The sequence below is a fragment of the Mycteria americana genome, chromosome 10 (assembly GCF_035582795.1).
Source record: "Mycteria americana isolate JAX WOST 10 ecotype Jacksonville Zoo and Gardens chromosome 10, USCA_MyAme_1.0, whole genome shotgun sequence".
NCBI classification, from domain to species: Eukaryota; Metazoa; Chordata; class Aves; order Ciconiiformes; family Ciconiidae; genus Mycteria; species Mycteria americana.
The window spans coordinates 25,046,166-25,068,191 of record NC_134374.1 but is presented as its reverse complement, the minus strand read 5'-3'; the positions used below and the strand labels follow the sequence as shown (position 1 = coordinate 25,068,191).

Sequence of the window (22,026 nt, the reverse complement as noted above, 5' to 3'; positions counted from 1 at the left end):
TTATCATGTAGAGCAGTATGTTCCTGCTTGAACCTTTCCCTCGAAGTTTACCACTCTTGCTGGTTTTATATGCCCTCCTTTTCTGTTACCATTCCCTTTTATTTTCCCAACAGATGTGGAAAATAAGCTTTTGGAGAAGTCTAGGTCTCGAGCGCTGTTCAAAGCCAGGGTCTTCAAAAGCCCAACGCGCAGCGTTGCTGCTCTAACGCCTTTGCTGGGGAAATCCCGTCCTGCGATGAAGAACTCAGCTGGCAGATGATAGAGCTGGCCTGAGTTATTGCAGCAGGAGGCGGTGGGCTTTTCCTACAGGAAATCCAATGAAAGAGATTATAAATTTTAGAAGTAGATCAGGTAGCTAGCTTAAACGTTTCAAGTCAGGCTAGCAGCCTGCTTAGGAGCTATGGCTTTAGTAGTTGGACAAAAAATAACTTCACCACTTTCCAAAGGGACTGATGAACTTTTGAGAGACTTCTAAGGAGTGACCAGAGGGCTCGCTCTGAGCCAGAAGACCCCCTCCAAACCTGTGCTCCTCCTTCTGGAGGTTAGAAGAAGCCTTCTCATTCCCAGCTTAATGGTCTTGGGGAGCAATTCGCACACGTGAGGACGTGCCAGCGCTGTCCTTTGATCCCTAACAGGTCTTCTCCCTCCATGCCCACGACCGTTGCCTTTCCCAGTGGTGCTCGTCCTTCTCGCAGCGTTGATTGCCAACCAGGCGAGCCCTGCTTGACCACTTCTTGACCTTCCCAGGAGCCCTTCTGTGAAATTGTTCTCGTTTAAATTCATCTTTCTGTGTGTAGATGATCAGGATTGACTGCGTTACTCCCGGGTTTTTCACCCCCACCTACTGCGTGGCATCAGTATTGCCCCATGTCTGCCAGAGGTATTTCCACTGATTTAGGATTGCATTTCTGCCTTTCCTGGCTGTGTGACAGCAACTCAGCACGTGCAGACGTTGTCCTCCGCAGCTCCATCTGAGGAGCTCCACCATCCAGCAGAACAGTTTATTATTCCCTCTGTATGTATAATTTATAGGGCTGTGCATTTTGTATGACTGAATCTCATTCCATGCTTATTATCCTTGAAAGCCATCCAGCCTGTCCTCTCTGATATCCTGGTCCTCTTCTGTATTAACAGTTCTTGTCAACTTTCCTTCCTCTGCAAAGCAAAGCTAAAATGAAGGGCTGAATCCAGCTGACAGCTCCTTCAAGGACAGATTAGAGCGTACGCATAAATTTAATTTCAGATGAAAGACAGGAAATGTAGAAGGGGATGGACTTCCCTAGGTCTGGGGTCTGGTTTGACCTCAAACACGAGCAGACAGCATGCGGAAAGGAGATGGGAGATAGGTGGGATTAGTGGGAAGAAGTACTAAAGTTGAGTGCACGCACGTATGGAGAAAAACAGCTATGCTTGGGTAGCTGTGGCGTTTAATACCAGCAGTCACGACCACGAGCTTGATCTCCAGCAAGTTCGTAACAGATACTTCAAGGAATTCATGAGGAACAGAGGTAATGCCAGAAAACTGCAGAAAAGCAAACTTGAGGTTATTTTTATAAAGAAGGGAAAAGCGGTGCTGTGGAACAGCTGACCGGTCGGGTTACTCGCAGATCCCACCGGCACTGGAACAAATCCTCAAATGCGCTGCGGTGAAGCCCCTGAAAGCAGAGACGGGAGCGGTAGCAGGCAGCGTTGACCGGTGGGCAATTCTTCAAGTCAAACCGGTGTCCTTCCACAAGAAGACGGCAGGTCTTGTGGACTCCAGAGCAGCAGCAGATATCCTGTAACTTGATTTTTTTATAAGGCTTTTGATACTGTAGAGGAACATGGTGTAGTCTGCATCTTGGAGTGAAAAAAACAGTATTTTCTCATAGACCTTCTATGGAATCAAGCCATCTAACGGCCTCTGTGAAACTACGCTAAATAAATCATGGGTAGTGGGAAAAGCTTTGAGACCGGGAGCCTCTCCGCAGGAGGATTGGGACGGCGAGGTGGGATTGACGGCGTAGGAGAAGACTCTAGGAAAGACTTACGCTGGCCTAACTTGTACGTATTGACCCTGCTCCATCAATTAGCAGATAACCAGCGGGTCACGTGCATTCAACCACTGCAGCATTTAACGGGCTTTATTGCCGAAATGTTGGGGTGTGGCCTCAGAAAAGCATGGCAGAAAAATGGGGTTTTTTCCCTCCTCTGCACTTATGTGTTGGGCCAGCACGTATCAAGTGAAGTTTTCAAGCCTTGTGCCTGAGCGCCTTTCGTATTGACGGGAATACAGGTCTGTTATTTCGATGGAATTCTGCTTCCCAAACTCAGTAAGAGACTTTGTTACTGTTTTAGGCTAAATTGAGAAAGAGCCGAGGAGTTTACCATTTTGAGCAAAAATGAGGGAAATTCTGTCGTCTGGTGTATCGGATGAACCTCACGGCTCCCTGCTACAATTAAATTATCCACCCCCTCCTATTGGGAGACGAACAGATGCAAACCCCAGAGACTCAGAAGCTCCCAAGGCTAATAATATTGTGTTTTTTTCATGTCAGAAGTATTTTTGTGTTTGTCGAAAGATTCACTTGCACAGCCATAACATCTCTCTCTGCCGTGCCTGGAACAGATGCGTGTGTTGTAATATAGACTGTGAACATTGACATCGCATGTGGTTCTCATTCCTCCCATTCATCTTTGAAGCTAATTGGTTCCATCCATTTCAAATGTGTTTGGCTCGCCGCAGCTATTTGTACTTTCACTCTGGTTATAGCGCTAATGGTGTGATATATATAACATGAAATAAACTCTCATGACTCCGAGGTCTGAAGAGACGCATACACAGCACTCGCATTTTGCTTGCTGTGTTGGGTTTTGGTTTCTTTTTTTTTTTTTTTTTTAAATGACGTCCCCCAGACAATTTTCTTCTCTTCACTGAAAGTGTTATTAACTAGCTGGTGCCTAGGATGAGGGCCGGTGGAGATCGCCGGCGTGATCGTGGCTCCTTCTGCATCGCGGGAGCTCAGAAAATGCAAAAAGAGGAGCCAAACGTAAAAGGTTTTGCAGTTCATCTGCTGGCGGTGGACCTGCTGGTTGGCTTCGGTGTTGCTCCTTAGCAAGATCCTGGGACTGGCATTGTTAGAAACCTATGTCTTGTCCTATCTGCGTTTTAATACTGTGGATATGTGGATTGGTAAAAAAAAATAGTAAATTAGCAGAAATAATAAATTAGATAATAGCATAATTTTCCCATGACCCAACAGCATAATGTAGGCAAGTTAGTGTTCCTGTTGAAAAGGCATCAGGAAGGTTACTGGGTATTTCTCTGGTCCTGCTCTCATCTGTCCATCTAGCCCTCGGGACGTGGCACTTCTGTACGAACTGGTGATTTGTCTTTCTCTACCAGTGCTGACTCAAAGCAACCTCGTTACCGTCCATTCATTAGAAGCGTATCTCAGTTAAAGTGATTTCGATCTTCGATGTGTGTTTAAACCCAGATTCTAGAGGGATTTCACTGATGAATGGCGAGGGAATATTGGGGATTTTTGCAGTTCATTCCCATCCCTGATTAATTTTGGAGGAAGCAATGGAACATGTTTCACACTTCAGCTTCTACTTAAGAAGTCATGTAGTTTCTCAGCTTCACTATAAATATTTTCACTTCTTGCTAGCCTTACAAGCTTGTATTCCCATTGTTTAAATAAGCCAGTTCATACTAATTCTTTGCTGTTGTTTTTTTTAGTATTTTATTACTGGTTTTAAACAATTTGGCTTGCAAGTATTTGGGTTACTGCTCTCAGCTGAGAGCTGAGTCATGCTAACTTTCTTCTAACCTGTCCTCATCGGGAAGCAAAATGTGTCAGCTTTAAATGTTAAGCTTGGCGATTTCAAGCTCACAGAGATAATTCATGCATGGCCGCATAGACCCCAAATGCATCCATCGTCCACTCGAAAAATAATCTGCTGTGTCGGGATCGTATTTTTAAATGCTTTCTGTCGAGTCTCAGGATTTCTGCTGCCTGAAGGTTTGACGTGCCGTACTTCCATCAGCGACTTCAGGGGGATACGTATGGCAAAACTGTGAGCCGTGCTCAGCAGAGCTGGAACTAAGCTGGTGTCCGAGAGTAAAGCTCTGGCTCAGGGTTGAAGAGCATCTGTCGCCTGAGCTTTGCCGCTGGCCACAAGCAAGCGGTTTAACTCGTCTGTGCAGGAAAGGGGGAGAGAAGCCCCCCTGGAGAGCCCACCAGAACTCAGGCACTCGTGTTATACCAGCCACGGGTTGCTGGTTTGAGAGAGGGTAAAGCAGATCCGGGTCCCGGTAAAGTCGTCACACCTTCGCAGCAGCTGTTTGTAGAAACCAGAAAACTCTACCGGCTTACCGGCTTTGTGGCCAATTTTGTTCCAGCTCTGGAGACCATCCTCTGGGTCGGGGGGTGTTGGTGGCAGTGAGGATTTTGTAAGATTAAATGATCACTGAATTTCACTAGTGTTTTTTTTTTCCTTTGTAGGTCCAAGTTCAGTTAAAAACAAGAAAAAAGGTAAGTTTGAGTTTTAATTTCATTTTCCTTTCTGTGCCTGTGTTACCCGGCTATGACTTCTCTTTAGCCAGCGTGAAGGAGGAACCACCGACAGGTTCCCTCTCCAGGAAGGGCAGGGATTAACGTGGTCCTACGACTCAGACCATCAGCCGCTCCCGCGCTTCCGCATTGCCACGGCCGGACCGCGCGACCCAGCAGCAGCGAAGGAGCATAGGCGCTCCTTAAAGCCTTCCTTAAAAGCTCAAGGAAGTTAATCTCATTGTATAGAAGTAATTCCGAAGATGCTATAATTAAATAGTTGAGTGGAGTTGAGTCACGTACCAGCTATCGGGAGCTGCTTGCCCTTTGCCAGGCCGTCTCTGCTGAAGCAGCTTTAGCTTTCATCCCCGTCCTGCCCATGCATCTTGCTGCAGGTTGGGCTCTCCTTCAGACCCACCAAAGTCAAAGTAGATCCACTCTGCATCTCACTTCTGGTTGTGTATTAACCTCAGAAGTTTTATTTTCTGTGTCCATTCTGAGCGTTGGTCAGCCCACAGGTATTTTGTCTGACTTTCTTATGTTCCTCAAGCTGTTTGCAATGGGCAATCGGGTATTTTTTAAAAAGCGTGTCGATGAGTTGTGACGTGGGTTCTTTGGGAGGTAGCCCTGTGTTTCCATGGGGTGTCTGATGCCATCCCTGTTTGTGCAGGACTTCTGGGGAATGCTTGCGGTCATACACTTACTTGCTACAGGAACTTGAGCGAGTCACGGGGTCCAAGTTCCCCGATTTCAGGGAAGCACAGTCAGATTACCCATTTTTGCTCCTCGTAACCATCGAAACGCTTCCGTGCGCGTTTTAAAAACTGCGGTGCGGGCTCGCGACGGGTTGGAGGTTACGAGAAATGCAGAAACTGTGTGCACCTGGGGGCTGTGCTGCCTCCGAAGCCCAGGGAGCTGCACGTGGCGAGGGGCTCGCGCAGGCGTCGACGTGCAGCACGGCCAAGCCTACGCAGCAAAGCACTGACAGATGCAATGTCGGCTCTTCGCTTACTACCTGTTGCACCTAATGTATATTTAATTAACAGAAAAGTTAGCTGTTCAGCACTTTGCCGTGTCCCTTGAGAGACCTTCCCGCGCGTGCCGGTACACGGCCTGGGCTCCAGCCCGCCGTCGTGACCTGCGGCAGCAAGAGCGGCCGAGCTTTGCGTGTCTGTGCTACTTTACTAGCACATCAAATCACTTTTAATCCTTGGATACAAACTCAACATTTACGGCTGAGAGGTTAAGACAGGCCACAGTTAGAAACTTAGTTTAGATTTACCCTCAAAAGCAGCATAAAATTTTATGTTTGAGAAGTTTGTCCTAAGAAAACTCTGAAACCCTAAACCCGTGTTAAATCAGCCGAACTAATAACAAATGATGACTGCGGTATTCATAGCAATTCTGGAGTAGCAGGGGGATCTTGTAGAGCTGTATTATATACAGCTGTAGCGCTGTATAAAATAGTTTAATTTTATGGTATTGTCACATTTAATTTTTTTTAGAATTAGAGCGTATTGTTTGGCGAAGGATGATTAAGGAAAACTCACTGGTTCTGCCTGCTTTGAGTTTCGGAGCCTGCCTAGCGCGTGTGGGTAAAGACGGAGACTTGGCACGCTGGGGCTTGGGTGCTGGAGACCCTCCCTGGCGAGCTGCTCGTGCTGGGGCTGGGGTCCCCGCAGTTAGAAGGTGAATCGAGAGCTTTATACTTCCTGAATATCTATTTTTTGTCTTGTGACTTTAATAAGCGAGATTGCATTAATGCAGAAAAGTAGTTGGAATTACTTGAGGGAGCGGGAATGCACAGAAGATAAGTGTCCCTGTGCGGCATCAGAATTATGTGCAATTGTTTTACTGCTAAACTAGCAGCTCATTTAGTAGCAGACCAGATTTCTGAGACAGATTAGTTAAACCAGCTGTAATGTGTATCCCTCTTGGGAAGGAAAGCCAGGAGTGACAGCAGCAGGATTCCTGACTTACTGCATATGAGCCTTCATTCGGGTGTCCTAGATTGGAGGGGATGTGAATGAGAAGAATTTATTCAGCATGCTTTAGGGGGAAAACGGGTAAAGGATTTGATGCAAGATGATAATTTCCAAAGCGTGTCGTTAACCCGAGGAGGAGGAGAATTGCTGGAGTAGAGGAAGGCTGGCTTGTTGCCAGCTCAGAGTTGAAGACACGGCTGCTCATCTGGGCAGAAATACTGCTGCCAACCATTTGTCCCCTTAAGCTTTGCCCTGTTTTTGTAGGATACCAGTATTATTTTAATCACCCGTGCTTACTTTAACTTTGTTTTCTGCACATTGAAACTGAACTGCACAGTTGTCCTACGCCGATTTCCATGTGCCCTTGTTCGTGGCAAGTGGCCGTCCAGAGATTTCCACTTCTGTGCTAACTAAAATTAGATGGATTTTTCCGTAGAGGTTTGTTCCATGACAATGGTGGGTATTTAGTAGAGAAACAAGTACATAAATGTACTCAGAAACCATTCCAATAACCATTATTTCACATGCTAGCTGCTGCTGTCATCTAAAAAAGTGTTCAATTCCGCCCTACAGCGGACTTTGTTTCAGTAGTTGAAGCGATTTTGCCAAGTTAATAAAGCTCTTCGCCATAAAAGCCGTTACAAAGTTGCATTTTAAAAAGTACATCAAAAGAACATCATTTCTCTCAGGGATCTGGAAAATCAGGAGAGCACAGGTCAGGCTTTCTCTGCAGGCCTTGTTTCAGTCCACGGGGTATACGCCCGTTAAGAGTCTTTCCTTGCATGGTTGTGCGTGGTTGTCCCGGGACCGCGCGATGAGACGTGCTTGAGGATCGTGGCAATTCCTCAGTGCTTTCATCCTCCTGATCGGGTTAGTACTGGGTTAGTCCATCCCTTACCCCTCCACCCAAAGCCCAAAGCGCACATTTAATTCTTTTGAGGCGTTGTAGCATCCAAGTCCTTCGTGCAGGTGAAGCGCATCCTCATCTCGCCATAGCAATGTGCCGCTCTGCGGGGACGCCTCCTGCGTGGCCCCGGGCTCTCGGCAGCTGGTGGAGAGGAGCTGAAGTTCAGCTCTGAACTGCCCTCTGGAGGCACCTCTCTCCCTCAGACAGGAGACGAAGCCGTGGGGATTATGCGCTAACGTATACGTATACAGCAGGTAGAAAAGATTGCCACCGTTTCCCGTCAAAAAAAAAACACCCAGAAAACTGAGAAACTGCGGAGTGGTTCATCTCGACTTCTCATACTCCAGCTTTCACTGCGTTGCACTGCAGCGTGCAGTTGGTCGAAGGGAGCGTCCTAACCTTGCCACAGGGCTGCGACCAGCTCTCGGGCACGCTGCCTTTGAGGGCTGCGGGACCTCCCAGCCCCGTGCCGAGAGCAGGGTGGCCAGGGGAGGGCTGCGGCCAGAGCTCTGGGGCAGAGACCGTCTGAGCCTCCACCTCTTGGGAGGCCTTGGAGAGTCCACGTGCCTCATTTAAATGTAATTACACATGCTGGAAGGAGCCTGCAAGGCGGTGTCTGCCGGCAGCGTGGTCCTCGTGGTGCGGAGCCGCAGGACCCCCACCCCACCCCGGCCCCTTGGGTGCTCCTCCTCGTCCCTGCCCTCCAGCCGGCAACGAGCCATCCCCAATCTACCGCTTTCCTCGTTCCCAGGGCTTTCCTGTAGGTAAAAGACCATCCCATACTCAGTGTGTGGAGAAGCTAACATTAGACCTTCTATTTTTCAGGTAAAAAGGCTGGTCCTCCAGGCCCCAACGGTCCCCAAGGGCCACCAGGTCCTCCTGGGCCCCAGGGTCCCCCCGGCATTCCCGGCATCCCTGGCATTCCCGGCACAACCGTCATGGGACCGCCTGGCCCACCGGGCCCACCGGGCCCTCAGGGACCGCCTGGACTGCAGGGCCCCTCAGGTAACCGGTTTGTCCCCTTCGCTGGCACACCGGGGGGACGCAGGAGGTGCCACGGCGGCACCGCTGCTGTACAAATAAATAAAAAAGCTCCAGGTTTCCGCCTGAGGACGGCGTAGGGCGCGAGCGCGATGGTGCAGCATCCTTGCGTATAGGACTCGGGTGTTCCGGGGCTCGTCCTTGCACCCATGGGGGGGACGAGAGGAGCAGCAGCAGTTCCGCAGCCCCGCGGGCTGCGCGGTGGGAGCCCAGCAGCGGTGGTTTAGGGTGCGATGCCGCGGGAGAGGTGGTGCCCGTCAGAAGAGGATGCCGAGAAGGAGCAGCAAAGACCTGCCGAGCCTCAGTTGCTTTTAAGCGTCCCACTGAAGCCTGCCAGTGCCCGATTCCTGTGTGCAAACCGGCTGCAAGGTGGCTCTTCCTGGCGGTGACTCGGTGTTTGCGTTAATTCCTCTTAAGCTGACGCAAAGCCTAGCTTTGCATCGGGACCGGGAAGGCTGACGCTTAGCACAGCCGCTAAGCCAGCCCAGGAACCGCACGAACCGAAGCAGCTTGCCTCCCGTACCAGCCAGATGGAAATATGTTTTTCTCCTGCGGTTCTTGGTTTCATTTTTCTTTGTTTCTTTGTATCTGCACCATATTGTTTCTCCCTGGAGTCATGTGCCAATTATTTTGTTAAACCCCCTGAATTTAATAACTCTTTAAAATGAAGATTAGTGGAAGTTCACATCAGTGTTGTTATATATATATATTTTTTATATATATATATATGAACAGTCTAGTATTAAAAAACTGTATCTTCAGAGAAATGGGGACTATTCCCTATAGCTTGCGTGGCTCTCAAAGGAAAACTCGGTTGACTTCTCAGTTTCTATCTCAGAAATTGCCAAAGCAGAGGCCGGGAGCAGCATGAGGTCCTTAGCACTCCCGAGTGCTGCCCACAAGCATCTCCTCTTTAATAGAGATTTGGCTCTCGGAGAAAAGAGATTTCAGCGTGTAGCTTGAACGCAATGAATGACCTGAGTTACTGCAGAGTGAAACTGGTAATCTTTGCAGCCAAGAGGTTTTATTGCCACTACCGATCAGGAAAAGGGTTGTGCAATTTTTCCTTCTAGTGGAAACTGGTTGAATAACGTTGGGGAATTTTGATGATGTTGGACAGAAATGCAGGCATGAACCAGGAAAAAGTGGGATGACTCTTTCTTGTTTATGTACTTTTTAACATTAAGCGGCACCCCATACCGCTGTTACTGTCCTCCTCCTGTTAAAAATGGGGTTTTAGTGGTTATTATGGGGTAAGAGATGTTTTATTTATAGGAGTGTTTACTGCAGCTCTTTCAAGCTTCCTTTTCAATGATGTGAAATTGCATTTTGCAGGTGCCACAGACAAGGCCGGCTCCAGAGACATCCAGGTTGGTTGATCTCCTTTTGAGGGAAAAACCCAGCTTTGCCTGGATTTTTGTAAACATTACTGGCTACGTTTGCTAACGTTGTGTTCGATGGTATAGCTCTGAAAAAAACCCACCCCTTCTTGCATGTGCTAAATCAGAGCTACACAGAGCGACTGCCTGAGCTCGCCCTTTTTATTGCTCAAAAGGAAGCCGTGTTAATCTGGCTTGGGCTTCTCACCTCTTCTCCAGTACTCCAACATGTTGTTGTCAGCTGCTCTGATCTTCTTTTTTCATTTATGAAAAGCATTAATGATTTCAGGGTACTATCATGCCTCTCTCCTGCTCACCAGTGCTGTGGAGGTGTGTCAGGCTACTGTAAAATGACGCCGTGTTTCCCGTTAATTTTAAATCCCTGTAATCTCCTTTGCAGCCAGCTGTGGTCCACCTTCAAGGCCAAGGCTCAGCAATCCAAGTGAAGAATGGTAAGGATCTCATGATATTGGCAGTTATGAAAAGAGCCCATCCTGCACTCGTAGCCTCGTATCTGGGTCTAAGTCCATCCTAGAACACGGGTCCCCGATTGCCCCTGCTGTTGGCCTCCCCCCGTGACAGTCTCATTTGCCTTGCCCAGACCCCCTTAGCGGAGTCTTCTGTTGAGTCTCCATCCCCATTTCCCCTGCGCTCCTGTTTAGCTCCCAGATTATCCTGTACATCCCAGTAATTCTGTCCTGCTGAATCTCCCTTCTTGACCTCCAGATACATGATGTGCCTCCTCCAACCTGCTGCTGTATCATTAGTTGTCCTCAGCCCCTCGGCGGCCAGCCTTCTTTCCCACTCTATTCTATTTTAAGCCCTCAGTGTATCCTTTTCCTGTCTCAGCCCCATTAGCTTGTGTTTTTCTCCAGTTTTCCCAGTAATTTATGGCAGGGGAAGGCACAGCTGTAGCGCGAGGACACAGAGGTGTGCAGCCACTAGCTCCTCCCGCATTACGCTGCAAGCGTGCACACGCGCAGCCTCCATGGTCCCTTGTGCATCTCTTACCCCCACCAGCAGCACTTAAGCCCTTAAGCTTAAGTCCTGCCGAGCCATTTCACGTCCACAGGCAGCTCTTTGCTCTCCTCCTTCCTCCCTGGATCCCTATCCAATTTCTTCTTGAGTTCCTGCTCTTCTTGCCAACAGCTGGGTCTCATTCATTAGCTGCTGCCTCCCTGCTCACGATGTCTGGCTGTGCCGGAGAGGAGCTGGCTGTCTTGTCCCCTGCCTGAGTCACCACGCGCGGCTCCCCGGGGAGCGCGGGCAGCAGCCCTGGGGCACGTACCCCCGGCCCGGACCTCGAGGGCTGCAGCTCCCGAGGATTGGTGCGGCAGGGGGAGGGCCGCAGGACCCCTGTCCACCAACTTCTGGCCCATGCATGGGATGACGAGGGCTGGCCAACACTTCTGTTGAAAGGCAATTTCTCTCTTTCAGCAGACATGAGCTGTGGGAGCTGAAATTTCTCACGGTTAGGGAAGTATGCTTACAGCGAGGTGGGGGGAAGCTCCCCAAAACGAAAAGGAAACGGGCCGTTCCTAAGAACAATACGAGGGAAAAGATGCTGTTTTGCTTACGTTCAAAAAGTAATTATTCCTTTATTAATGGGCAGCCTGCATGTTTACAGAGTGTACGCTACTCCCAAAGAGGGGGAATTGCCCTGTAAGTGTACTTCCCTGCTGCTCGGGAACAATCTGCTGCTGTGAGCCATTAATGCTGTCCAGCTGACAGCCAGCAGAAAACACAGCCTGGCTGCTCTGCAACTGGGGGCAGGGAGCTGAGAAGCAGATGAAGACCGGGAGGAAAAGAGTTGTATTTGATCAAACAAGGCACCTACAGAGAATTGGCCATCCTCGGCTCGTAGCGAAGTGTGTCCTCTGGACCTGGTCGTTGGCCCGTCCAGAGGACAGAGGTCTGCTCGTGTTGTCAGCTATTCCATTGGCTCCAGTGCCAGAGGACTGGGTGGTGGATCTACAAACCCCTGACCGTGCCGAGGAGCCCAGTTAGGGGTTAATGTGGTGTGACCTGATGCAATTTCATACTTTGTTCTTATTTTGGCTTTTAAAAACCTAGGAAATGTAATGACAAGGCATTGGTTAAAATAACGCTAGTTACAAAGTCAAGAATGTTGAAGTCAAGGAATACCAGAATTAAAATCGATTGTGGAACCCTAAGTTGGCCTCCATGCACGTACGTCCTGAGAGGTGGTCTAGTCTCATAGTTGCGCACGATTTTTTCCATAATACTGTTGTCTCTCTTGCTGCAAGGACTAGTTTTCTTCTAGGGATGATCCCAGGGCTTAAAGTGAGGGTGAGGGCTGTATCATGACACCGCTGCCGAGAACATCTTCCTGCCCAGCAGCGCTGAGAGGGGGGCAGACAGATTGGCCACGTGTAGTCCCGTTCCCATAAGGACAGGAGTCACCGTTCTCATCCTGGCCCTGCTGTGGTCCTCAAGGACGTACCTGTTGATGGAGCCTTCAGCACACCATCTGCTGAAGCTCTGCTTTGTTTAGTGCGGACACTGCGTAGAGAGGCGTGGGGAGGGGAATGAATGAGGTGGAAAGTAGAGGAAGAGGTTTAACGGTCTCAGGGCTGGGTAATGTCAGTTGAGGATCTTTCTTGGAGAACTGGATCCTGGTCCTACCTCCGCTGCAGAGTTTATTCCATGATACCAGGGAAATCGCCAGTAACAAAGCCCTTACAAGGGCTGCAAGCAGATGCTCTTCAGGAGGCGCCTGGGATCTGAGCTGTAGAAATGCTTTTATAATCGCAGCTGCGATAAGTCATTTGTGATCTGTGGTTGAACAGACAAAAATAGCGTGAGAAATCAGCCCCTGGCCTCTCAGGTGAATTAAGAAAACTTAGCAAATGCCTTGCAGTACTGGCCTTGATTTGCATGTGCCGGAGCGTCTTTGCTCTGGAGTGGGGATGATACTGGGAAGATGTTTTCAGGCCTGTAAAACACTCAAATATGATAATAAGCTCAACTTAGCGTCCGGAGGAGGCAAGCTAGTCCGTATCCAGCGCTGGGGATGAACGTAGTGTAGGACAGAAGGCCGCACGCCTGTTTTCAAGGATGAGGAGAGCCACTCTTGATGAGGACAAGTAGAGATGTAAATCAGTTGTGCTGTGCGCTGAACAAAGGAGTGTCCACCAGCAAGCGATGGTGTAATGGGAGCTATAGAGAGGAGTCCAAACGAACGCACCGTAGCCTTTAATTCTGGGATTTTCTTACCGAGTTACTTGACTTTTCAACTTGAGTCTGTGCCAGCCGTTGTGTATGAAACGTTGCAATGTCACTGTATTTCTGTGCTCCTGCGCTTTTCATTCTGACGGGTACTGAGTGACTGCCGTTTTCTCATACTGAGATCTTTCAGGTGGAGTCCTCAATGACTGGTCTCGCATCACTATGAACCCCAAGGTGTTTAAGCTGCATGCCCGCAGTGGGGAGCTGGAGGTACTGGTGGACGGCACATACTTCATCTATAGTCAGGTAGAAGTGAGTACGGTCCTAGGCCTAACTCCTATTCTTGTGTTCCAATGGAAGCCTTGCATGAACCACGAGAGGGCTCCAGACAACTAGCAAATGCCAAGAACTTGTGTGTACTTTTAACCGCTTCGTGCTCTAGGAGATGTGTGTCGGAGGAAGACGTTAGAGTTTCGAAGTGCGAGGTCGCACGTTTCGCCGTGACGCCAGCTGCAAGAGATTAGTTACCGAAACACATGCGCAGATGCCCAGCCAGATCCCACATGCCACCAATGCCTTTTTTTAGTCCTCCATGTTGTCTGTGCAGTCATTCACCAGCACGTCTAAACCTCCCTGCAGAACAAGGGTCCCTGCAGGACGCTAGGCTCTGTGCTTTAAAAGAGATGTAAGACCAAAACCCTGACAACTCGTGGTCGTTGCGAAGCCGTGTCACTCTTTGTAAGCGTAGGACTCTCGGCCGGGGTGGCTTGGCCAAACTCAGCCCAGGTAACTCCATTTTGCCTCCACCTTCTTCGTGTAGCCGCAGACCGGCACGATGCACCAGCAACCGCGTTGTGCGGCGCGATGGCTCGGCTGCTGCTTTAGTTGGTACCCCCGATGGATGTACAGACCTGCTTCTGTAAAAAGGGCTAAACAAAGTAATAAATTATTGTATTACGATCTAGTATACAGATTAATTAAGACATCATTTCCTCTCCCCATTCAAATAAAATGCAGGAGGTGGACTGTCATTTAACGCGCTGCTCCCAGTGTCTTGCAAATCTCGGAACAGAATTGCTGAGCTGCGTGGAGCATGAGCCACGAAGCTCTCCCCGTCCAGAGCAGGCAGGGTGTCCACCCACCTGCGGACTGAAAAACTGTCCAGGTTCTGGGACAGATTCCAGCAAGACAAGAGGGTTTCTGTGTGACAACCACAATTAAGCAACTTCCACCTTGCTCCAGGCTTCTGATATTACCTCCTGCTCATGATTTGCCTCTGTTCGGTTGGCAGCCCCACTGGGACTGTACCAAGTCGGATAAAGTGGGCTGTGCATGTCCAAGTTAGGTGCTCTTCCATGGAACTGGTGACGTGTCTGGTTTGGATGGGGACAGGAAAAATAACTCTACATGAGCCAAAGTATAATTGTTTCCCGAGCGCTTAATGCTAATCGCTGGCCACAACGGTGTGCCTCTGAAGCCTTTGTCGTTTGTAGGCCATCAAGGAAAAAGGGGACTGGGTCTTGTGTAGCTTCTGAGGTGGCAGGGTGTAGACTAAGAAGAATCAGCAGATGCATCCAAAACGGCTGGTTTTCTTCTATCAGGAAGAAGCAGCTCCCTGGGACTGACTTCTCTTTGGACAGGTCTTTCTCATGCATCTCCCAGTTCTTCAGAATCAGTGTGTGGGAGATGGTTAGGTAATGAGTAATGGAGTCATGGGGACTTAGGCGCTAGATCTCAAGAGTTGAATCAGGACAAACACTATGAGGTCATTTGCTTCTGTCATGGTTTAAGCCCAGCCGGCAACTAAGCACCCCACAGCGGCTCGCTCGCCGCAGCCCAGCTGTGGAGGCTGGGGGGTGTCTTCCCTGTAATGGCTTGTGCCTTTGAAAGCACCTCAAGTCCAGTTACAAAGGCGGCAACTCCCAGTACATCTTAGGGCATTTTTGATGTCAACACTAAAGGAGGCTCATGGGACCCAGAAAGCAGGACTGGCCAGGTAAGTGAAAGAGGACTTCAGTTAAAATATTTCTGTTTGTTTGTTGGATGAAAAACCTGTTTGTAGCAGATAGGGTTGTCTACGCATTTTTGTAACTAGGCCTGTGCAGGTTTGTAATTTTTCCTGTAATAAGCAGGGTCTAAAGGGAGGATTCGTAGCTCAGCCTTAGATACGTGGATTCACGGATGCTTGCATGCTTGTGTTAGTATGAAGTGCAATACAGAGTTTCCTCGTGTTTGGTTGGCTTGGGGTTCTTTCTGCCTCGAACAAGTCGACCTCCCATGAGTATAGGTGTCCCGGGGCCAAGGAAGGCATCGTTAGCGGAGGGAGCATATATGTACACACTGGAAGGAATGCGGACTTGTTCCATGTGCGCCAATACACTCCCTAATACCTTTCTTCTTCCTGCTTCACATCAGGTATACTACATAAACTTCACAGATTTTGCCAGCTATGAGGTGGTGGTGGATGAAAAGCCCTTTCTGCAATGCACTCGGAGTATTGAGACCGGCAAGACCAACTTCAATACCTGCTATACAGCCGGGGTCTGCCTCCTCAAAGCCAGGCAGAAGATCGCTGTGAAAATGGTCCATGCTGACATCTCCATCAACATGAGCAAGCACACAACTTTCTTTGGGGCCATACGCCTAGGAGATGCACCAGCATCCTAGATGAACTTGGCGTGTCCAAGGATACTCACAGAACTGCACAGTGCTGCTGTTCATAAGCGTATCAGTATTTCAGGGGGTTCTGTAATCCGGCCATAAAGAAAACTGATCCAGAGCTATTTATTCCTATATGTGAATGCAGGAAGCACAATTGTCTTCTGTGACTTGCATGGAGACTTGGATCAAAAAGCTAGTCGAAAAAGCGTTGTGAGGAAGAAAGGCTGTTGTGTCTGCCTTGTCTCAGTATTTCAAGTATTACTGCACTGATATTCTGCTCTGTGATCTTCACACGAGGCTTGTTGAGAGTGGTGTGGGTCTCTGCTTTTATGTTGCACTAGCAAGAGCATCCCAGGCGGTAGCGGGAGAAGACAAACTAATGTCAAAATTGTCCTATCCGGGCAGTCCTGCTTCTGCACGCTAATGAAAGCAAGAAAGGGGGTTTCTGGTTTTCTGCCTTCCCAGTTGGAACTGGAACAGCCACGGGGTGCAAAGGGAGGTGAATAAGACAGGGTCGGTGGTGTTTACATTCATCCTCAGGAGTGCGAGGAAAGAAGGCGAAGTGCCTCTGCCGAGAGCTTGGAAGCAGGCTGCAAAAGCAGTAAGTGCGAGAGGAAGGTGCATACTTAGTAGAGCAGGCTTAGCAGATAGGAAACTGCCTCCACATTCCAGAAATCACAAAGTCCCAAAGAAAATGCCGATTACCGGTTCCAGAGCCTCTGCTACTTTCAGCTCCTGCCATTACCCCAGAGGTATATCTTGCCCTAACGGGGGCTGCCTTAAAGTACTGCTGCTGTTACAGCAATTTGTGTTTTGTTGGGGGTTTTTTTTGGTGTTTTTAATTAATATTTTGCAAACCAGAACACATTTCTACAGGCTTCACCGAGCCGCGTAGAGCAGACCCAAGTACTTGTGAAAACACTCTGAAGAAGTTTGTCATGTTTAAGAATAAAATTATTCAAACAGGAATATTTTTTTTTTTCTGTTTTAATAGCAACTGTCCTGCTTTTAGATGCGGTTTTTCTCCTCCCTCCCCCCACCCCTTTCCTTTTGGCACCCTTCTACCTACAGTGCTCTAATAAGTGGTGATGGAGTCCCTAGCAAAAAAAAAATGTGTATTTAAAAAGTCTGGTCCAGCATGAAGTCACCACTTTTTCTTTTCTCTGAGCCCTGCTGAGTCTAGTCATAACTCGATTTCTGGTGACTAATGGAAGAGCTGGGATGCTATTGTTTCTTTTGGCTTCTTGAGCAACTCTCTCCCGTTACCTCCCTTCAGCTGGGGAGACCTAAAGCTATAAGATGTGCTCGAGCTGAGGAAGAGGCTGAAGCGCTAATTGCTCTTTTGTGTCGTGCCTTGGTTTGTGCTTGGTTGTGTCGGGGTGGTTGGTTTTTTTTTTCAACTGGATTTCTTTTCAGAGCATGTTTTTTCTCTAAAGTGGGTAGTGAAGTTTCAGCCTACGTAGCAAATGGGGCAAGTCCCGAACCGACGTCTTGGTGACGACCTCCATCTCCAAGCAGAGGTGGCTCAGCTGTGGTCACCTGCAGGGACCTGGGAGCGGACGTGTCTCAGCACTGCGCTGGAGCGACCGATCTGGCCGCAGAAGGGTCCACCCTGGCTGAAGCATTCTTGGCTCCGTCGCTTTTCCCCATCCGTAGCGAGTGATCTCACTTGCCAAGTATTGCAGTTATTGGGAGATAAATATTTCTTGGGGGCACCCAGCTTTGGCTACAGCCTCGCTATTCACAGGAGGCGTGCAGTTTGTAAAATAACTGCATGAAAAATTGCCTGCTATTTCTTTTTCAATATGTTCTCCTTTCTAGCCTTAACACGTTGGACTAGCAAGAGCCTTAGGGGCACTTAACTAGTCTTTGTGGTTTATTTCCTTTAAAATGGATTAAGGAGGACATGTTCCTCTGACAAGAATGAATCAGGACAACTGTGTATAGTGAGAATATTAAGCAAATCATTAACAGAATTGCTTTAGAATACAGCCCGACAGCAAGACTTAGGGGCAAGCATCAATAACCCATTGACTTGGGAGAGCGCGATGGATGGAGTTTGCATTCCTTGTCCCCCACTGGCAGGATCTGGGATTTGCTCCTGAGTGGGGCAGGAGGAGGGAGAGGGAGAATCCCTTCTCCCTGTAAAAGCCCCATGCATCACTGTCAGGGTCCCTCTCCGGCGCGTGCCTGGGGTGCGGGCGGAGAGCAGAAGGGAGCGGTTCCTGCCGGGGGAGGTCTTAACGGGCTTTTTCTGATGCTCGCGTTACACCAAAGCGCGAGCTCGGTGTAGCCCAGTTGGAGACTTGGCGTTGGACGTGGAGTTGGAGAGCAGAGAATACCTGACCGCAGGTGGCCTTGGTACCGAGAGCCGTGTTCAGCCCTGGGACGAGCGGGCAGATCACCAGTCCTGCAGCAGCCGTGGAGAGTCTTTGTACTTGAAACCCTCTGGCCTCTCTAGCAACAAGTTCTCATTGATGAAGTATTACAGTGCAGGTTACCTAGGCTGTAGTATAGCTGCTTGTGTGTGATGCTTCTCTAGATGGTGTCCCACCATCTTTGGTGCCTCTTCCCCTTAACTGGAGCCGAAAAGGCCTGGAAGCAGCTCAGAGGAGCGTGAGGAGGATGAGTACGGGAGGTTTTAACAAACTCCAGCAGGAACAGGGCCTTGCTCCAGTCTTTCCCTCTGATGTCTTTGAATTTTGATGTATCTCGGTTCCTAGTCTGGTTGAGAAGGAAGCGCTTCATTTATAGACAAACGTCTGCGTGTCCGAGATGGTGGACACGAAAGCAGTCACCACTGGCTTCCACCACTGGCCGCCTTCTCCGGTGGTACTTGCTGGCTCTGCTCTTACCTACGTGCCTTGGCTCTGCTGCCCAACTTTCGGCTGGACTCCAGCTGCAGAAATGTAGCAAGCAGATAATCCGTATATAATGCATTGTCTGAAACCCTTCTCCCTCCCAAGCTCCTCTCTACGGAGACAATTTCTAGGGAAGCCAGCTCGGCTGTTGTGTTCAGAGCCCCTTTTGAAGGAAGGATTCCTTTCAGTAAAGGTTTTAGGTCGTGGCTCCCTACCCAAAGCTGCCTGGCCTTCGCTTCCCTCCAGCACCTTTCTCACCCAGGTAAGCAGTTGTGGTCTCCCTGCTGCCACTGTCCCCATCTGGGGACTTGGCACCGTCCTTCCACTGACTGAGCAGCGTCGGGTGCTTAGGAAAGGGCACCCGAGCCGCCTTGGGAGGGAGATGAGCAAAGCGCGTTAGCTCGTTCATGTTTCTTCCCCTCTTCCCAGTAAGAGGTGGAGCGCGGGGAGCCCTTCCCACCCGCTGCGGCCGGTGGCACCTGCCCTGGCTCCCGTCCTGGCCCCGGGCGGTCCTGGCGCAGGCTTTGGGGGAGAGAGGAAGGGGCAACTGACCCAGCCAAGCCTGACCCCCACCCGCCCCGTGTTCCTCACCCCCAGGCTGGAAGGAAGCCTCTCAGGCTCCCCAACAAAAGCATAACAGGAGAGGAGTTGTGGGAAGAGAGACGCGACTCCCCCGTTACCTGTTAGAGCTGCACGGTGATATACTGATGCTGTTTCGTGCTTCGACATCTCTATTCAAGACACTATCTGTATATAAAATATACATAATGTATATAAATTAGGATGTAAGTTTATGTAAATTGTCAATATTTTCTTTGCAAATAAAGCTTTTTCCTGATCTCGGTGTTCTGAGTGGGATTTCCTTGCCCAGCCAAACCAGGAGTTTCTGTGGAAAGTTTCTGGACCGCGCTTGTGCGATGGGACGCAGCTGAAAGGCAAAGCTCCTGCGTCCTTCGGGGAGCGTTCGATCCGCAGCTGCTGTGGCCGCTGCTGCTGATGCAAGAGGCACCGGTCCCCTCGTCGGGCTCGGAGCTGCTCAGCGTTTGCCTTCCAGCTCCCCGCTGCTCTCCGCAGTCAGGGAACGCACAGAAAACAGCATTACTTGTTGGGCAAGATGTATAGATTTGATGTACTTGGATAACCAGATACTCTTCTGCCTCCTTAACGCCCAGGATGGGCGCAAGTGTCTGTCACCCTGCGGTACAGCTGTGACGCTGGGCAAGTGGCTTCATCCCCTTTGCTTCCAAGCCTCTGTCCTGCTGCTCCCATCCTTCGGAGACCTCTCAGGTGAAAGCCTTTTGGGGGAACCGGGGCACCTCTCTTTAACAGACCACCCTGGAGCCCTGGGAGCCAGCCTGGAGGCCGGGAGTGGCAAGAAGCACGGGATGTCCTGCCATTTGCAGGAGCGAATCTCTTCCCGTTCGTGCTGGGCGGTTCGCTCTGCCTTCGGCACGGTCCGTAAAAAGCCTCTCGGTGCTTGCAGGGCTCCTTGGACGGCTCTCGGTCCGCACCCGGTCCGCACCCGGCTCGCTCTGCCGGGCACTGCTGCAAAGGGAGTTCACAGCCTTGGGATGCAAATGCCCAGGGATTCTCCGCAGAAGTCCCTGATCAAAATCAGGGACTTTTCAGCTGATTTCATCGGCGTGCCCGCTGTGCAGACCCGTGCCCAGCAATTCGGGATGCAGGGAGGAGAGGGCCGGGGTTCCCCGGGCGAGGCGGCGCCGGGGCCGGGTGCGTCGGGGGCCGGAGCGCTTGCATGGCGCGGTTCCTCCCCTGCACCGCCTTCCGCTTTCGGGGCTCCGCGCTCGGCTGCTGATGGGAGACGAGGGACGCTGGAGGTGAAGGTTCATCCAGAGGTCGGTGTTTCCCTGGCCGGAGCCTGCAGGATTTCACATCTGCACAGATGTGCTATCCTCACCACGCCTCCGAAAACAACGGCGGGCTGTTCACTCACAGCTGCCGCTGGCCCCGGCTGCTGCCAGAGCCCGGGTCCACCGCGCTGAGCAGAGCGGGCGTCAGCCTCAAACACCGGCCCTGGCCTTCAGGCTGAGCCCGGCTGGCTGTCACCGGCGCCGTGCGTGCCCTGGCTGGTGGTGGTGGTCTGGCTTAAGGCTGAACCGCATCCCGGGGGTGACAAAGTGCTCCCCGCCACGCCAGCTGGCAGGAGGGCGAGGGGCAACAGCAGCAGAAGCCAGGCTGCTTCATCTTCCAGATGTGTATGTATGTCTGTGTGTGCATATATTTATATTTTTTTATATATATATATACACACACATATAAAAAAAATAATTTTTTCATATACATATACACACACACATATTAAAAAATTTTTCTTTTTCCTGCCAGACTCATCTAGGACTAGAGCAACAGCTCTTACAGCCAGAACTGCAGCAAAATGCATCCTTGGGCAACTGTGCAGCAGCCTGGAGGTGCTCCTTCAGATGGGAAGGAAATCGGCCACAGCGAGCCAAAAACCCAAAAAGCGTGCGTTTTGCAGAACACCCCATGAAGCACGCGGGGACCCTGTCCCCAGGGAGCGTGGCAGGACTAGGTGGCACAGGGACACGGAGATGTCACCGCAAAAAAATCCCTGTGGGTGGGGTGCAGCTCTGGGTGCCCAGATACCACCTGGAGCTGCCGCAGGGAAAGTCCCCGTCTGGTTCCTGCCCCGGGCGAGGAGGTGACCCAGCAGCTCTCTGCCAGGCCTGGCGGGGACACAGGGCTGCGGCAGCGAGGAGCCCAGCACTTGCAGCACAGCGGACTCCCGGGGAGGAAGAGGAGGAGGAGGAGGGGGATGCTAGCTCCGCACATCCCACTGGGAACGGGTGGCAGACCCCGGGGAGCCGTTGTTTCCCCGAGGAGGGGCAGGTGCCATGGGAGAGTCCCCTCGGCTGGGCTGCAGCGGCGTGGGGAGGGGAATTTGCTCTGCCTTCGCGCGGCGAGCTCACCTGCGGCCCCAGAGGCACTGGGAGTCCCGCGGTGATCCCGGGAGCTCGGTCCCCGGCTCAGCATGGCCAGGGAGCCCTCACCGGCTGCTCCTGGCGTCCTCGGCACCAGCTGCCCGGTGGGAGCTGGTGCTGGGCACAGCCTGGCCCTGGCACAGGGCAGAGGAAGCTGGAGGAAGAGCAGGTCCAAGCAGGGGAACTCCCCCCTAACCTCTCGGCTTTCCCAAGTACCACTTCTGCCTCCTGGCATTTGATTTCGGCCATCGGTCCAGCCCATCACCTGAGCGCCGGTGCAGCCCTGCCTCCTCCCCGTCCTGCTGTTTCTCTTTCCCTTCCTTGTGGCTTCGTGCACTGTTTTTCCCCCTCTGCAATCTTATGTCTTTTTTTTCCCACTTCCGTAGCTACGAACACCCACATGCGTTATCTCCTTCCCCCATCCCATCCTGAAGCCTATTTATACAGAGCCCGGCTCCTGCCCAGCCTGCCAGAGAGCGCTGGAGGAGCAGGACGGGGCTGGCAGCAC

General features: G+C 50.7%; 1 protein-coding gene across 2 annotated transcripts in view; it reads left to right on the top strand.

The window, feature by feature from the left end:
• EDA (ectodysplasin A) overlaps nucleotides 1–16,620 on the top strand; it is an 83,065-nt gene extending 66,445 nt beyond the window's left edge. The window contains exons 3-8 of one of the 2 annotated variants that reach the window (XM_075512992.1): nucleotides 4,488–4,517; nucleotides 8,253–8,432; nucleotides 9,804–9,838; nucleotides 10,248–10,299; nucleotides 13,227–13,342; nucleotides 15,452–16,620. In XM_075512992.1, the coding sequence (XP_075369107.1) occupies nucleotides 4,488–4,517; nucleotides 8,253–8,432; nucleotides 9,804–9,838; nucleotides 10,248–10,299; nucleotides 13,227–13,342; nucleotides 15,452–15,703 (665 nt within the window). In that variant the 3' untranslated portion in view covers nucleotides 15,704–16,620. Of the gene's footprint in view, nucleotides 1–4,487; nucleotides 4,518–8,252; nucleotides 8,433–9,803; nucleotides 9,839–10,247; nucleotides 10,300–13,217; nucleotides 13,343–15,451 lie in introns of both variants that reach the window. The other variant, XM_075512991.1, reaches the window with a different exon arrangement.
• Nucleotides 16,621–22,026: the final 5,406 nt, after the last annotated feature.